Raw genomic sequence first — 16,629 nt, 5'->3', positions numbered from 1 at the left:
GGTCTGCTTAATTATTTGAGATTTTAAATTCTTGCCAGTTTCTCTTACCCATGGATTTTCTGTAAGTTGACTTTGTTTTCTTTCACTAGCTTGGGGAAATTATTTTATTAGGAAGTCTTCCTTGATGCTAGAAGTTTAGTTCCCTTGAAATTTTATTGTTTGCCAAAGTAGCCTAGCACTAGATCTAAGTAGTTGTGAAGGAAACATGCATTTGATCATTGATATCTAAAATTAAATTAGCCTGATTTTTATGTGCCTGTTGCACATAGGCAATAGAAGTGTAGATTGTATATACTGATTTGGTTTGAAACACCCTTTAAATACTAAGATCTGTATTTTTTTTCCTTAAGGTTTAAAATAAGCAATTTATGATGAATGAATGGTATTTTGTAAATTAAATGTTGACTGATTTTTGAGGACTTCCATTGAGTTGTTCAAAATCAGATTGACGCACTACATTCTCTTACTACACTTCTTAAAAATATTGAATGGATGCATATTTTATGTAGTATTAACAATATTTTAGAAAAAGATAGATAAGGCTGGAACTCTCTAGTCATTCTCGTGTCATGTGCTTCTGATACACAGGTGTACGTGAGTGTGCGTTACACAATTATGAGGTGATGTTAAATATAAAAAATAGCTTTAGTGTTTATTTCCTCCCTTCTGTGCTACAGTTGCTCCTAGGTTTTCTGGATGTGTGGACTTAAATAAAAAACATTTGCAGTTGATGCATTCTGCTTTTTCTTTCATTGTACATCTGACTGCCACTAGATGGTGATAGACGTGTGTACAATATTAACTGTATGTCAATGAAGATCGGAGTTCATTTTCATATGACCCTCAATAACTGACTGGGAAATCAATAGTTACTAAAACAGTGTAATTTTGATTCTGCCCTGTGAGTGAGAGCATTGCATGGAGCTTTTCATAGGAAAGAAAGATGCTGCCTGGCGTCCAACACGCCTCTCCCTATAGCAGCAGGCCTCCTGGGCTGAACCTGTAGTGGACTTTCAGAAGAGAGCAGCTCTCCTAAAAGCAGTTCTGCATGAGGACTGTTGCTGCACTCAAGGTTTTTGGGTTCTCTATCCAGCACCTTGGCCTACTTAAGCAAGGAGATAAAAGGCACGGTTGAAGGTAGGGAGGAAGTGTTTTCCATTGGAAAAATTATCTTCTAGGAAAGAAACAAAGCACCCTTATATTCTAGGTCAAGAGGCTGACTGTATGTGTTCCTGAGCAGTTAGGAGAGGATCATCTAGTCCTAAGGTGCTTTTCTTTCAAGCCAATAAAGAATTCTTACCTTGGATTGTAACATAACATAAAATAGCTTCTATTTTGGTTAGCCCCCTGCCCCAAAACCACTATCACCAACTGTTGTGTGAACAAAGCTACATCAAGTGCAATTGCTTCAATACTTTGAAGCTGGTCCTTAGTCTTGAACATTTCTGTCTGTGCAACTAGGAAATAGTAATGTGGACCATTAGAAAACAAGATCTTTGTGTCTTGTATACAGTACATGTTAAACTAAACGTCTGCTGCATAGCAGCAAATTACTTTCTTAATGCACCCCAAATTTTTAAAGATTGTCCAAGTTTCATGTTTAAAAAAATCTTTCATTTTTAGTTGCATGTTCCATTCACCTTGTCTAACCGTCTTTAAATTATTTCTAAGGTCTTCAGATGAACTTTTTCCTTCTAATTGTTGTTAGAGTCAGTTATGAGCAAACCTAGTTTTAGTAGAGATTCATATTCATTGCCCTTAATCTCTCTCTGTTCAGAGTTTTCAATATAGTATCTAATGAAATAGAAGTTAGATCTCTGTTTTATAGACGTTTTAAAGAGATCGTTTAATACAAAATTTGAAGTAAATATTTAATTCCACTGCGAATAATTTTGAATATGGGAACACTTGTACTTCGTTGTGTGGGTATCTTTGTTTGAAGCAGCAAGGTAAGTTTCAAGTAATGGTCAATGTTTTAGTTGTAGATAAACTAAAGAGATTATTTGGGAGTTTTTTCTTCACTACCTCAATGCAGATGCAATTGAATTTCTTTCCCCCTGTTTAATATAAATTTTCTTATCCTTTTTTAGAATCGCCAGATGTTGATGTTGCCATGGAGGTAGCTACATCAGAACAGCATGTTTCTGAGGCAATATATGATTGTGTTATTTGTGGACAAAGTGGTCCTTCTACTGAAGACAGACCTACAGGACTAGTTGTACTATTACAAGCATCCTCAGGTATGAGTGTGTGACTTGTTGGACAAGCAGTGTTTCTGCAGCTTTTAGTATGTGTGCATAAATACTGTTGTGTCTCACGGAGCCTGGAAAGAGAGTCTTCCCTTTTTTTGTGGATGGTCCTCCATGGGGCACATGTGTAGGTCTAAGGGTACTGAGAAAATTTTTAAATGTTTGGGAAAAGAGCGAACAGTTTCGTTCCCTCCTAGTTCCTGTTAGCTTTTGCAAACCCAGCAGTATATAATAGACCTGCAGGAAAACGGGTATTGGAAGAAAAAGAAAATAAAATAGCCATTGGTGTATCTATATGTGTGTATGTGTGTTTGTGTATGTGTATATACTCTATGTACAAGTGCAAAAGAACAACTTTCAGTATTTAGTTTCTTTAATTTTTTTTTTTTTTTACTGTTTAACATCAACAAAGCACATTGTAGTTACAAACCAGAATTTCCTGATTGTTTTCTTAATTGTTTAGCATGTTGTTATCCATTGCATTCTTTATTGCTTCTTTTCTTCATACAGTGTTGGGACAATGCCGCAATAGCACTGAGCCAAAGAAACTACCAACTACTGAAGAGGAGCAAATATACCCTTGGGATACCTGTGCAGCACTACATGATGTAAGGCTTACAACTTTGCAGCGATACTTTAAAGATGTAAGTATTTCATATGAACATACTGCCGCTTACGAAAAATTTGTGTAAAAAGGTAAATGAAATGACAACTTAGAGTCCTCCTAGTTTCATGTCTACACTTAGTGAACAATTCGTCATGTTGCAGTAGTTATGAAGTGTTTACATTTGATAGGGTCCTTATTTTTAAATAGCGTCTGGCTTTTCCCTAGTTACATTTTTGGCATAGGCATCTAGTATATCTACAGGCTATATAGTCATTAAATATCCATGCAGATGTTCTCTAGAAGAAGATATTTCACAATTCAGTGTGATCACACAATTGAGATGTGGTTTTGCTGTCTTAGGTATTACTTTCAAAACACCAGTTTTCTTGTGGCCATTCAGAAAAGCTGATCAAGGAATTACTCTTAATCAGTTAAAAGTATGTTTGGCAGCACAGAGTAAGTGGAAAGAGTTGTTTTAACCTGTAACAGTTTTCTGAGCTACTACAGAGAAGGGGAGGATGAGTGGATGGGAGGAGGGACCAGCAGAAGACTTCACCCTCTTCTGCTGAATCCTCAACTCTGCACAACATTACTGAAGTTCAATTTTATATTAATGGGTATGTTAATTTCTGTTTTGCAGTTCTGTTAACTGTTCCAAGCAGAGTTTTGCATTGCTTCACAAAGCAACATTACAGCTTTTCATACTTAATTTTGAAAGCCAATTCTTGTTGCTTAACAGGACTTGTTCAGTTGTAGACCTTTGTGGAAATGCTGCCTGTGACCAAGCTTGCTTATGTAGAGTAGATTAATTTAGACTAAATTTCATAATTGATGTAGTTTTTAAAATTCGGCAATGTTTTCAGAAAAGCACCTTCTCCTGAGGCAAATTTTATACATTTCCTTTCTAGAAAGTAAAACTTTTAAAGATGTAAGCAGGAAATTATTTCTGAACAAAAGATATTTTTGTTCAGAAAGCATCTGTGGACAAGCTTTTCTTCTTTTGACATTGATGATAATTGTTCATTGTTTCAAATGGTTAATAAATATTTTTTCTTACTGAAGTGATTAAAAACATTGAAGCAATACTGTAACTTTATTTTTACATGTTTGCATGCTACAAATGGAAGGAGCTCCAAGCAAAATGTTGCTCAAAAACTTGATCTCCCTTTCTGTGCAGTAACACTACCAACAGATTAGTCTAAAATATACTGTAATGCAATGAGCAAATGCATTCTGCTTTCAAAAGTTTCAGTCCTGATTCAAACATTAGTTGAATTAGCTATTTTTGCTTTCAAGTTTCCAGGTCACTACTGTGCTAAAAAATGTCTCTGCATGAAAGAACTAATCCTTAAATTTCTTTTGGCATAAAAATGGAAACATCTGTTTAGCGTCTTGAGCATCTTGTTCAGCTGAGCTAAGCAATAAGAAGTCCTTTTGTTTATCAGCTGTGTCCTTCCCAGTAAGTGTCCTTCCTCTAACAACAGATTTCAGGAGGCAAGAGAATAATTTCACTTAGATGTGAAAATTTTAAGTTATGAAACATGATCTAGCTTATTCTACTAGAAGAAAAAAAAATATTCAAAAGCTACATGCTATATACAGATTGGGCAAAACAGGCCAATTCTCTCCATAGAGATTCCTTTTGCACTTTCTTAGCTGAAATTTGATGCTTGCTGTCAGTCAGGGAGTAGAGTTCTTGCCCATTAAAGGAAAAATCACTGAAAGTGATTATTTTTAATATGGAGAGGTATGACTAAGGATTAGGAGATAAAACTTCGTAGAGTAGATTGATAGGACTATTTTCAGAATCACATAGTACTCTGTAACCAACAACTTGATATCGGTGTGCTCCATCCCAAGCCTGTGGCTTGCTTTAGAATCTCCTTTATTTCTGAACTCAAGAAGAATGGAGTAAAACCTTTCTGCAACGACTTTGGGGTTGGTTTTTTTCTTATGCAAATGCTACTAAGTAGCCTTGTTAAATACATGCAATAAACAATGCTTTTCCTGAATGAAACATTGTTCTGTGGGGCTTATCCAGGTATATCATACAACCTTACTAGTAGTGCAGTCTACTAAATTATGCAGGAACCAGCAGGAGAAAAAGTTTTTCTTGTTCTGTGGCCTGAGAGGGTCATAGCACATTATGAATGTCAGGTTGAGGCAAGGTAAATAGGAGCATGTCTTGTAGCTAGAATTTGTAATGTTGTTTTGATTTCCTGCTCATATGCAGGAAAAAAAATGAGATGCTAGGGTATCCTTAGAAAATGCAACTATCAGTCAGAGTTGGTTATTCGCAGTACCCTGGTTTTGCATCATACAAAAGACTGTTTTAGGGTGAGTCTACAGTAAAAATGGTTTTCTGATTCTGGTAGCCATAAATCTTTTTCTGTTCTTTAAATGTATAGCCAGAATGTACATTTCAATCTGTGTATGAAATTATTTTTTTCAGAAATGGAGATTTAATTACTAGACTGACTATAGCTAGGTATTCTACAAGAGAATTTTCTAGAATTCCTTATCATAAGTTTGCCAGTGGTGACTGTTTTTTCAGTTCATTATTTTCTGAGAACTACCAGTGAGGTAACTTGATTTTTGACATGTGGGCTATAAGCGCAGTCTTTGAATAAGGCCAATGTTTTCAAAACAATCCTAATATAAAACTCAATTCACTAAACAAGTATTTGTTCTCTTTTCCCTTTATGATGTGTTATATACAATACTGTTCAACAACTCATTAAAAACCCTAAGTGTTTACACTGAATTTTAATAAAGGATTTGGGTTTAATTATATAGCTGTGATCTTGTTATTTTGGTTACATACAAAACTGAATGCAATGTATATTGCCATTGGATATTGGATAACTTGTACTGTTGGAATAGATGGTAGAGTTAGAGCTGTCTTCATGCTGTAATACAAGAGGTTCTTTAAAGAAGTCATTATCTCAAGTGACAAGAACTGTAGAAGTTTAACTTAAGTGTTTGGCTCTTTGTTGGAAAGAGTAGCGTAATGGCAGCCATGTAAGTTAGCACACATAAATACTTTAAAAAAATTTTTTTTCTTTATTCCCACAGCATGTCTTTTAATTAGATAGCATGCAAATAAAAATCTGTATATTTTTTTAAATCTTAAAATAAGTTGTGGTAAATACTTTTATAACTTTATATATATTGTTGTTCTTTTTTCTTACTGTTTTTGCTTTGTTTTAGAGTTCCTGCCTGCAAGCAGTGTCAATAGGCTGGGAAGGAGGTGTTTATGTACAAACTTGTGGTCACACTTTACACATAGATTGTCACAAATCTTACATGGAATCTTTACGGGTAAGTAAAACTGAAGATCATCTTTTTTATTTGGCTCTGAACTGTTCTTAGTGAAGTCAATTGGATTTATGCTGTTCAATTCAGAGAAAGAAAGATTGGGTTCACATGAATGAACAAGATGTTTTTACTGTGTTTCAAGAACTGTAGATACTAAATCTCTTATTACATCTTGACATTATTAACAAAAGTACTTTGTTTTCAGTTATTCTGATATATCCGAAAAAATACTTGATTAAATTAATCCTGTTCTCAAAAAAATTAAACCACTGTTTTTTGGGTTTTGGTTTTTTTTTCTCGTGTGCATATTCAGGTAAAGCATTTCTCACACTTTTCATTTCTATTTTGATGTTTAACGTGTGTGAGAAATTACAGAGAAACTGAAGAAAAAATGAGAGGGGAATTTTGCAAATATAAACTTGTGATTTCGGTTAATTCCTAATATGAAAATTCAGTTACAAAAGGTTAGATTTTTATCTCTAGTTATGTATGGTATACGTTACATATATACCTGCAGTTTAGAGAAATGAGTTAAAATAGTTTAACTCTTGTGAATTATGCAATTTTTTTTTTCTCCTTGGAAAATACTGTTGGGAATTTACTGCTATATGTGGTTTTAAAATACAGTTTTAGTCAAGCCTCAGAAATTGTTGGCTAGAAAAGACATGCTTATTTTCACATGGTCTGAGTAAACAGGGTAGTGTTCTATTGATGTTGCTGGCCTACTTCACCCCCTCAACCTCTCGCAGACCAATTGCAGATCTTCTGAATGGCACCGTCGAATGGTATCACAAGCTCAGCAGTGGTAGAAGTCATCAGATTTTAAGCAATCATTTATTTCTGTATTATTTAGTGTAATAAAATAAAGACTAAATGATGACTTCTTGTTGCATGTGAAACTGCTTTTTTTATTCAAGATTACTTTGTGATATTTCTTTAGTTTTATTTTTTCATAAGTTTTGTTGATTTGTTTCCATTTTGAGAAAAACTATGAGCAATGCTTTGTATTTTTAGAATCAGCATTGGTCATACTGTGAAATTTACCTCTAGAGAAATTGGAAGCTGTGCCACCTCTATTGGATCCCATGATGAATTGTTCTTTTCCATATGACTGTAAAGATGCTTTCAGGGGTAATTGTGTCATCAAGATAATTAAGTAAAATCTGGGCTTTCACGGTAGAATCTAATTTTACAGAATTATAGAAAAGTAATCTTTTGCGTCATGTAGACACTGAAGTCCCTTTTCTGGTGGATTCTCACTTAAAGTTGAAATAATCTGTTAATTCCATCTCATTGTATTCTTGAAGATTTCTAGATTATTTAAGTGAACTTTTGATCCCCTAGCATGTATTACCACTACCTAGATGAGTGCATAATAATTTTGACTATTCCTAGCATTCTTAGTACTGAAATAATTTATATAGACTTGTGTTCATCTGGATAAAACATTAATTTTTACATAATATTGTCAGAGATCAGCATCCAGAAAGGTATGTAAAAGTAGGCTCACCAGAATGCCTCAGCACTCTGGGCTGATTGCTTGAAGTTTAAATTATAGTCACTATTAACTTAGTAGTTCTCTTCTCCCAGGAGTGGGAAACCATTGAGGCAATTTATGAAGCTGAAGCAAGATTGCTTGCCAGTAACAGGAGTACTTGGGAGATGTCCTCACTTCCCAAACACGTACTTCTGTGTCCATTTTTTGATCCTTCATGGTAAAGAAGAAATAATCAGAGTTTTTGTCATGCTGCCCTCCAATGGCTACTTGATTAGGTTTTTCAGCCTGTACTTCTGCGAAATATCTTCAAATATTTCTCATGGCTGAAAAGAAAATTGCCTTTTGATAAACTAAGAGATGTTATCAAGGGAGTCTTAAACTTTATTGGGAATTGCTAGAAAGAGACAACACATGTGAAATGTTCAAAATACCCCATTGAAATATTTCTAGTTTCTTATGGGGATATTGTTGACAATGAAGAGTGCTTAAAAATTAGGAAAATTAGTTCAGTTGGAGGATTAGTCTCTAGTAGTTACGACCTTTTTTCACTAAAATAAGGAGCTATTCCAATTAATCTTTCTTTACAGTTTTTGGTTTTAGATTTAGTTCTTTAGCTCTACACCTGAAATGTCAAACTAAAAATTATAATCTTTTGCAAACTTCAGCTACATCTTCTTTATTTTCTTTTAGAATGACCAGGTCCTCCAGGGTTTTTCAGTGGACAAAGGAGAATTTACCTGTCCCCTCTGTAGGCAGTTTGCTAACAGCGTTCTTCCTTGTTATCCTGGAAACAACGTGGAAAGAAGCCTTTGGCAAAGTCATAGTAACAAGTGTATGCAAGATCTTGTACAAGAGGTGGAAGATCTTCAAGAACAGCTGGGAACTTTCCCAGTAAGCATCAGTGTAAGGCAGAAAGATCCTTGTTAATTTGCCTCTACCTTTCAGTTTTTACGTTACGTTGCATTTGTGACCTCTTAGAAACTCGACAACCTGGGAAACTTCGTTTTCTTCTGTTATGGAAGATAGCATACTATTTTTTTCATATCAAGAAATTTAAAATATTTACAGTACTTACTGCATTACCTACTAAAAATAAACAATTAAAAAGCTATGACAAAATGTGATTAATGCAATTTTTTATGGAGTACATTTTCACTTCTCTCCATAGTAATTTACATAGAATTGAGTCATGTCATTTATCATTTCTTTACAATGTGAAAACACCAATATCCTTGTAACCGGAAGCTATTTAAAGAATGTCTATTAAGAATATTTTAAGGTATGGATTATTTGTTTTACAGAAAGAGCAGTTTGCAGATGCTCCTGTATTACAAAGCTTCATAAGGTCTTTCTGAATGATAGAATTAATTCTATTAAATTTTGCTAGCCTTCCAGTCTTGATGGAGATACTTTGTTATTTTCATGTACTTGTGCAATGCAAATATACTTTAAACTAATGCAAGCAGTGAGATTCTTGAACTTAGGAGATGGACAAAACAGTGATGTTTTCATATTCAGAACAAATCAGAATAACTTTCAGAATATTATAACACTTTGTGAGACAGAATATTGGCTTTTAATACATATTTTTTCATAACCTGCAAATGTGTTTTTATAAATATGAAGGTGCTGCGCTTTGTGATCAGCTATTGCATTTCTTCAGGTAAAATTAACTAATCTTTTTTTGTGTCTTTGTTCATAGTCTGAAACCAATCTCAGTAAAGAAATGGAATCTGTAATGAAAGATATAAAAAGTACCACACAGAAGAAGTATACAGATTATAGTAAGAGTCCTGGATCACCTGACAACGATTTTCTGTTTATGTATTCAGTAGCCAGGTGGGTATGTTTTTTCTTTACATATTTTTTTTCTTTTGTGTTTCTCACTAATGGAGTTGCTCACCAGATAGTTTTCTTCTTTAAAAAAAAAAAATTTAAAAAATATTCCATCCTCTCCAAAAAGTACTTTTTGAGTACTTAGTACATCGAGGTTACATTTTCTGATTTTCATATGCAGGCATATGCAAGATGGAAAGATGTGCCTTTCAGTTCATTTTTAGTATATGCAGCAGTGGCGCAAACCCTGGAGAACATTTTGTCTTCTGCTTATTTAGTTTTCTTCTTTATTCAAGGTTTTGCTTTCCATATATAGAAATTTTATGTTGAATTTCTTTTTCTACCTTCCTTTCCCAAACTGTCAAATCTTCTTTACTACTATTTATCAGAATGAGATTATTTCTATATCACTGCCATATTGCTGTTTTTTAAATCACAGGGTGTTTTTAATCTGTCTGCCAGACGTTAGTTTTATTTACTTAAATAGGGATCCCAGAAGGAGCCTTTTCTGCATCAGCAACCAGGAATCTCTTCATGTGAATAAGACTTCTAAAAAAGTGTCAAAACTACCAGCATTTTCTCTGTGATGTTTGATTCCAGTTTTATAGCTGTCAGTGTCACAGACGCCGTCTCCAAGAGAATCAAACAGTCCCTCCTTCCGTCTATACCATTAATGTTAAGATGCTCTGAATGGTTAATCTGTTCAGATTTACTGTAATGCAGGGTTTTCCCATAAGAAGTTGAAATACTCATTAAGCAAATAATTTTCTAAACTCTGACTTACTGAGGCCTGCAGGGAAGGTGCTGACTGTAGAGAAAGTGCAAGCATAAAAGTGATATCATCCAGTAGCATTTTTTACTGCAGTTTCATAAACTCGGGTTGCTGACTGTCTTTAGTATATAAGCGGTGGAAATATTCAAGACTTGGCTTGGCAGGACTCTGGATAATCAAATCTACAGCTCAGCTTTTGACAGAAGGTTGGACTATCTGATCTCCAGAATCCTCTTCCAACCTAGATTATTGTATAATTCTATTAAAAGAAATATTATCTGTATTCTTTAAGAATATCTTAACTGTGCCTTGATTTAAGAAGAGCAATTAAATTTTATACATAGCAAGTTAAAAGATTGTTCTGTATTACTTTAAGCAGTATATGCTATACAAGGATAAATAATGTTGAGATTTTTAGCAATGATGTGTTTGGTCAATGCAATTTAATATCCTTCCAAAAATACAAAGGACTCAAAATTAATGTTTCACATATAAAAGTATGATTACTTGTAATTGTAACTTGACATGCCATTTAAGGTACAAAAATGGTGTTATAATATATTTCTGGGTGTAATGTTACATAATTTTTAAAATGCTAGCTAAACATATTTTAAATATATCTATATTTTATGATTTTTATATTAACACCCTAAGCGCAAGATTTTTGTTTTCATGCCAAGAGTTAAAAATACCTCAAAGCAGAACAGCATTTCATTGCTGCTTGCACTGCTGGAGAGAGAAATCATGGTTGACCACTAAGATTAGGATATGCCACCTCTTCTTGTTAGGTTAGACTGGTGTCAGCAATTCTCCATTCATCCATGGCTGAAGGATTTCAGGTGTTGGATCCAGCCTTCCATATTGTTACCATGTCATAACATCACTTATGAGGGTGCCTGGCAGATCAGCTACAAAATGGTTAATTTCTCTTGCCTTTCAATTCAGCAATCCAGATTTACAGGCTTCTGCTACTTGATAATTGCATAAGAACTACAGGTTAAAAAAAAGGTAAACTTTTAAAAAGACATTTTAATATAACCTTACAGTTTGTATTTATGGAAATAAATACATAAGTGAGCTGGTCATCTCCCAGACTGAAAGAGTTTTCTTTGTATGATTTTACTATGTTTCATTTAATTTCAAGTATCCAAACAATGGACTATCCACAATTTAAATTACAGACTGAAGTAACTTGCTTTCTGGAAGTTATGCCTGTCATTCAGCCTGTTTCTTCCTTATTTCCATCCAGTTCTTTTAGAGGTAATGATATCCTTGTGTTCCTTACCAACCAGTTACCTTTGAGCATTTCTAGTTTAATGTATTCTGAAACATTTCATTGTCTTTGGTCAGACCATCTACAGCTGTTATTCATTATTTAATCTAACATACAGATAAAGTGGTCAAGATGATAAGTAGCTCCTGGTTAAGTAAGCATTTGAATGCAATGATATTTTTAGTGACTTCATATATTTGCAAGTGAATTAAACACTCTTAATCTTCTTATAAGTCATGTTCCATTTTCAATCAGAAGGTGACATCATCTGCAGTCTTCTTAGAAGATGCTAGTTTACAGCTGGAGGCCAGCTTTGAAGTGGACTTCTGCATGCTGGAATGGGAATACTACCAGTTAAACAACATGTAGCCACTTGCCCCAGCTTATCCTTTCTGCTTCAGGAAAAGAGGAACTGACTTTTCTTACTTCACTTTTGCTTACCCAGACAGATGTCACTGGTAGCAGAGAAGAGAAATTACAAGCAAATTCTCTACCACCTAGTGGGAGAACTAGCCCCTGTCTGTTTTCCTAGCAAAAGAGGCACTCAGGGTCTTGGCATCCTGATTTGCATGCACAGCTGGAAGAGCAGCTCCTTAGCTACCTTCCCCTTTCCCTACAGTCTTACCTTGTTAAATTTATGCCCTTTCCGTATGCATCCCTCCTTGTCTTTGCTGACATTTATGAGATTAGTATAGTGTGTCATTCACAAATCATGTGTGCCTAACTTTAATTTTAATAGCGCCACATTCATAGCATTGATGGCTGTCATTTGTGGCAGTATCTTGGAGGACTGTTTCTGTATTGCATAGCAATAGGTCTCGTGCTTTTGTTGGCTGTATAAACAAAGCTTTTGGTTTTGCTGTCAGCTATCTGTAGACTAATATAAGAACCTTGTGTTCTTTCCTTCCAGTCTGTGTCTCAGTATCTGGGTTTTTTCATATATATGTTGTCTTTGTAAAGTGAAGTGGAAAAAATGGTAGTGCTTAACTTGATTCTTCTGTCCCAACAGAAAGAGGAGGTCCATCCAAATATGTTCTCTTTCTGGAAAGGGCATTGCATTTTTACTTCCCCCTACTCTGTCCTGATACGAATTCTGAGAAATATGCAATCACCCTCCCCACCCCACCCCCAATACGTTCCTTTAAGGGAAAGCCCACAAGAAGGGATGAAGTACGGCTGTTTTTTAATTGGGAGTCTGTACAGCTGAGCAAAATCCATCTTCTCAGTTTTTTTCTGTGAGTGAGGAAGATAAAGCCAGTATTGTACAAAATTTGTTGCTCCAATGAATGACGCAAAAATTTCTAGATAGAGGAAACAGTCACTCATAGATTTTCTTTCTCCTCTCTCCTTCATGTTGAGGGGGCTGAGATAGCAAAGGATGCTTTCAGAGACCACTCTTGTGTTCCACCCTTCTATCAGATGCCCCAAGTTTTTCTTCACTGAGGACAGAATAGGCACTGAGAGCTCTGCTTTTCTTCAGTAGAGGGCAGATGGTACTCAGATCCTCAAGGTAGAAGGGAGCTTGAATTAGGGAGGAGGTACACTAGTCTCTTTCAAAACTGATTTAGGGCTGTACCTGATGTAGAACATTTTATAAAGGGGAAGTGTTCAGTTTCACAAAAGATGCTTTCTCTACTCTGCACTTTTATGCCACAGTTTAGGTATGTTTTGAAAGAGATGTCTTAGAGGAAAAGGCTAATATTTAAGTTTCCAGGAAAGCTGAACTATAAGCTGCTCTCTTTGAGGAACTGGGGGCAATGAAGAAGTGTGGGAGGTGAGAGTTGGTATGATATGTGTGATGGAGTATATGTTTCCAGAAATCTCTCCCCTTACATTCCTTAGAGCAAAAAGTACTATATAACACCTCATACGTATCGAGAAGAGTTTTTTCAGAATTGTCCCTGAGGTTTGTTTTGTAAAATTGTACATATTTCTTGGTGAAAGGGAAATTTAAAATTCTAGATCTAGAAAGATGTTCTTAGACATCCAGGTAGTGTTTTTGATTTAAATCTTAATTATCTTGGCTTTAATGGAAGGCTGCCATTAATTTTGTTCTACAAATTAGGTATCAGAATGTTTGTAGAAATAAACCATACTGGTTTCCTTTATATTCCCATGATGAACTAGCACATGCTGATCTACAGTTACTATTTTGTCCACTAATATGAAATCCCTATGCCTGCTTCCTTGCTGGTAGATTTTTAGAAGTTCAGTGAGCACTGCAAATCGCCTGAAGAGTGGAAAATTCCTCTGTCACACAGATGCCCTTATCAGCAGCAACCAGATGGAGCTCTGAGCAGGCACATTATCCATGTTAAATTGCCTTTTCTGAGTAGAGAGGATTAAAACATTCCTTCAGAAATGGGTGGCATAAGCTGCAAACTTAGGGAAAGTAATATTCTGAAATGTTACTATTTTAAAAACATATGAAAGTATCTTAACAAACACTGCATATCAAAAATGTATTATTCTTTCAAGCTGATGGAGCTGAAATTCTTAAAAAATAATTTGTTTTGAATAAAATAGTCGTCCTGTAGTTTCTTCTTAAATATATGTGTGTGGGTGTGTGTTCTTAGCTTAGATATATCATGTGCCTAAAATTCTAGAATAGATTTTAATATGTATTCAGTCACATTATATTGAACCTAAAATTGTTTGATTTTTAGTTAAAGGACAAAATATGTTTAGACTGAGCTTTGCAGTTTGGATTAAATTAGCAAAATAACATTTCAGAATAATAGAATCATATTCCTTTATTTCAGTTAAAGGAATGTATGTTGACTTATTGAAACAAACTCTCAGAGAACATAACGTAAATTGTTTGCTCCAAGTCTTGAGGGTAAAAGATAATGCAGTACTGAAACACCCAGTTCCAAAATTAAACAAAGCTATCGAATTTGGCCTAAACAATTGGTGCCTAAGTATCAGATTACAATAATACTAAGAAAGAAAGCATCAATGTGACATGCAGAGATTTAGTGACACAACTCCTGTTTCATACTAATGAGCTGCAGTGAATACCAGTGTTTCATTCAGAATTAACCTCCAAGGCTTTTATTAACTAACTTATCTATAAAGGTCAGTGCTTCCATTATAATTTAGACTGTTTTCATACTTAGTTACTTGATGGCATATCCATTGTACTGTCTGTTTGTTTAAAACAAGACAAAAGCCCTGCCAATAAAGAGAACACTTTTTAGACGTATCTGATTGATTGAAATTTAGCCAATCTGTATATTGTCTTTTCAGATTTGCACATAAATTCCGTTATTATCAAGGAGTTGTGTGTGCATACAGAAAAAAGGCTCAGAATTAACATTTTTTTTTTATTCTTCAATCACAACTGTAGCAGCTCTCAATATAGTACTTGCTAATCAAAGCACTTAAAATCACATGGCAATATCTTGATAAATTTTGTTTTATTCTGAGTCATATTTTGGCAGTATCTCACACTAAAGCTTACTTCGTGGCATTCTTTTATTTAGTGTATGCTGGGAGTTTGTGATGACTCTTTTGTGTCCGTAGAAGCTTGAGTAATGCTGTTCCATTCAACACTCTTATTTTTTCTTGCAGAACAAACTTGGAACTTGAGCTGGTCCATCGAGGAGGCAATTTATGTTCAGGAGGTGCAAGCACAGCTGGGAAAAGATCATGTTTAAGTAAGTTTTATGTTATGAAGTGCAATATAAATTATCAGAATATTGAATAAAGATGTCTAGTTCTTTCTAACATTTTCTAAATTATGTCAACATTTTTCTTTTAAGAACCTTTTTTCCTGCCATAATGAGTCTTTGATTTTTGTTGCAATTTGAGAAATCTGAAATCTAATTTGCACAAATTATTCATTAGAGCTGTTCATGTGTTGTGAGTATAATCTATTTAGAAATCAATTGTCATAGTATCCATGTAATATTTTTTAATAATTTTACATTTTTATGAGTAAAACTAGAAGTATTTTAAGGGTAAAGCAGGAAAGCTTTGTTTCACCCTGGCTGTTGCTAGTAATAGTAAAGAAATTTGTTTCTCCGAGTGCTGATGTAGCTCATGACTGGGTGTCTTCCTTAGAAATCTGCAGCTACCACGTCTCGTGTCTTTAATTTCCCTAGTTCTTTCTCTGACAGGACAGTTTTGCACATTTTCTTTGGTGGAAACTCTCAGATCTTCATTGTTCTGAAACCTTTAATGTTTGGCAAATAAAGCACTTCTGGTGGACAGAAGTGCTTTTTTCCTTAACATAAAATCTTTTTATCTTTTACTGGAGTATAAACTGTTAGGAATGGACATTTTCTTTTGTCAGGAAAAATTGGAAAGCCTGCCAGAATACTACAACTACTAATGCTTGTTTAAATCAAGCTTATGCAGCAGTAGCAGCAGATTCAGTAGTAAAAATGTCAGAAAGCTTGGGCCCATCTCTGCCTTTTGGTACATGATTTGTGGACGATGGTTTCCTCACCATTTGAGGTGATGAGCCACCAAAGAAATCCCATCACGTGCTATGCTGTCCACATCCTCTCCAGGATAAGAGCCTTCTGTTACTGCCAGGAAATGTAGTTCAATTGATTTCATTCATGTGTTGTGATTTCTGAAAAGTAGTTTTAAACCCTATTGCACATTGTCTCCCCCCACCATCATTACCTCCCTTTCCTAGCAGAGCAAAATACCTGAAAAATGCACGTGTTAGAAGAACATCACTAGATCGCTGTTTGCAAATTTGAAGTATTTAATAAAATCAAGACTCTACAGATAATTTCTACTTGGATTACAATATATTTTTAATTGCATGCTTACCTAGTAAGATGGACACTTTCTCTCTGAATTTTAGCAACTTACTGGATGCGTTGCCTATTTCACAGGCATGTTATTTGGAAGACCGTGATGAGCCGCTTAGGGCGGAGATTTCAGCTTAAAATATTGAAATATTTAAAGTGAAAAAATCTATAATCACTTTACACATAATGAGAGTATACCCGTTTTCACATGGCTTTAGTAGCCATACAAGGTCTTTGTAAGTCTTGACATTTCAAAGTTTAGAAGAATGTGTGCGGGGAAGTGGCCTGTAATCTGTGAGGTCATATT

At 34.8% G+C, this 16,629-nt stretch overlaps 1 protein-coding gene across 5 annotated transcripts in view; it reads left to right on the top strand.

The window, feature by feature from the left end:
• UBR3 (ubiquitin protein ligase E3 component n-recognin 3) overlaps nt 1-16,629 on the top strand; it is a 118,132-nt gene that overhangs the window by 65,089 nt on the left and 36,414 nt on the right. For 3 of the 5 annotated variants that reach the window (XM_076342641.1, XM_076342639.1, XM_076342637.1), the window contains 6 exons: nt 2,091-2,240; nt 2,760-2,893; nt 6,067-6,177; nt 8,363-8,575; nt 9,375-9,511; nt 15,127-15,212. In XM_076342641.1, coding sequence (XP_076198756.1) covers nt 2,091-2,240; nt 2,760-2,893; nt 6,067-6,177; nt 8,363-8,575; nt 9,375-9,511; nt 15,127-15,212 — 831 coding nt within the window. The remainder of the gene's footprint in view (nt 1-2,090; nt 2,241-2,759; nt 2,894-6,066; nt 6,178-8,362; nt 8,576-9,374; nt 9,512-15,126; nt 15,213-16,629) is intronic. The other 2 variants (XM_076342640.1, XM_076342638.1) reach the window with 1 other exon arrangement.

This window comes from Aptenodytes patagonicus, chromosome 6 (assembly GCF_965638725.1).
Source record: "Aptenodytes patagonicus chromosome 6, bAptPat1.pri.cur, whole genome shotgun sequence".
NCBI lineage: Eukaryota > Metazoa > Chordata > Aves > Sphenisciformes > Spheniscidae > Aptenodytes > Aptenodytes patagonicus.
This window is presented reverse-complemented; position numbering and strand designations above follow the sequence as displayed.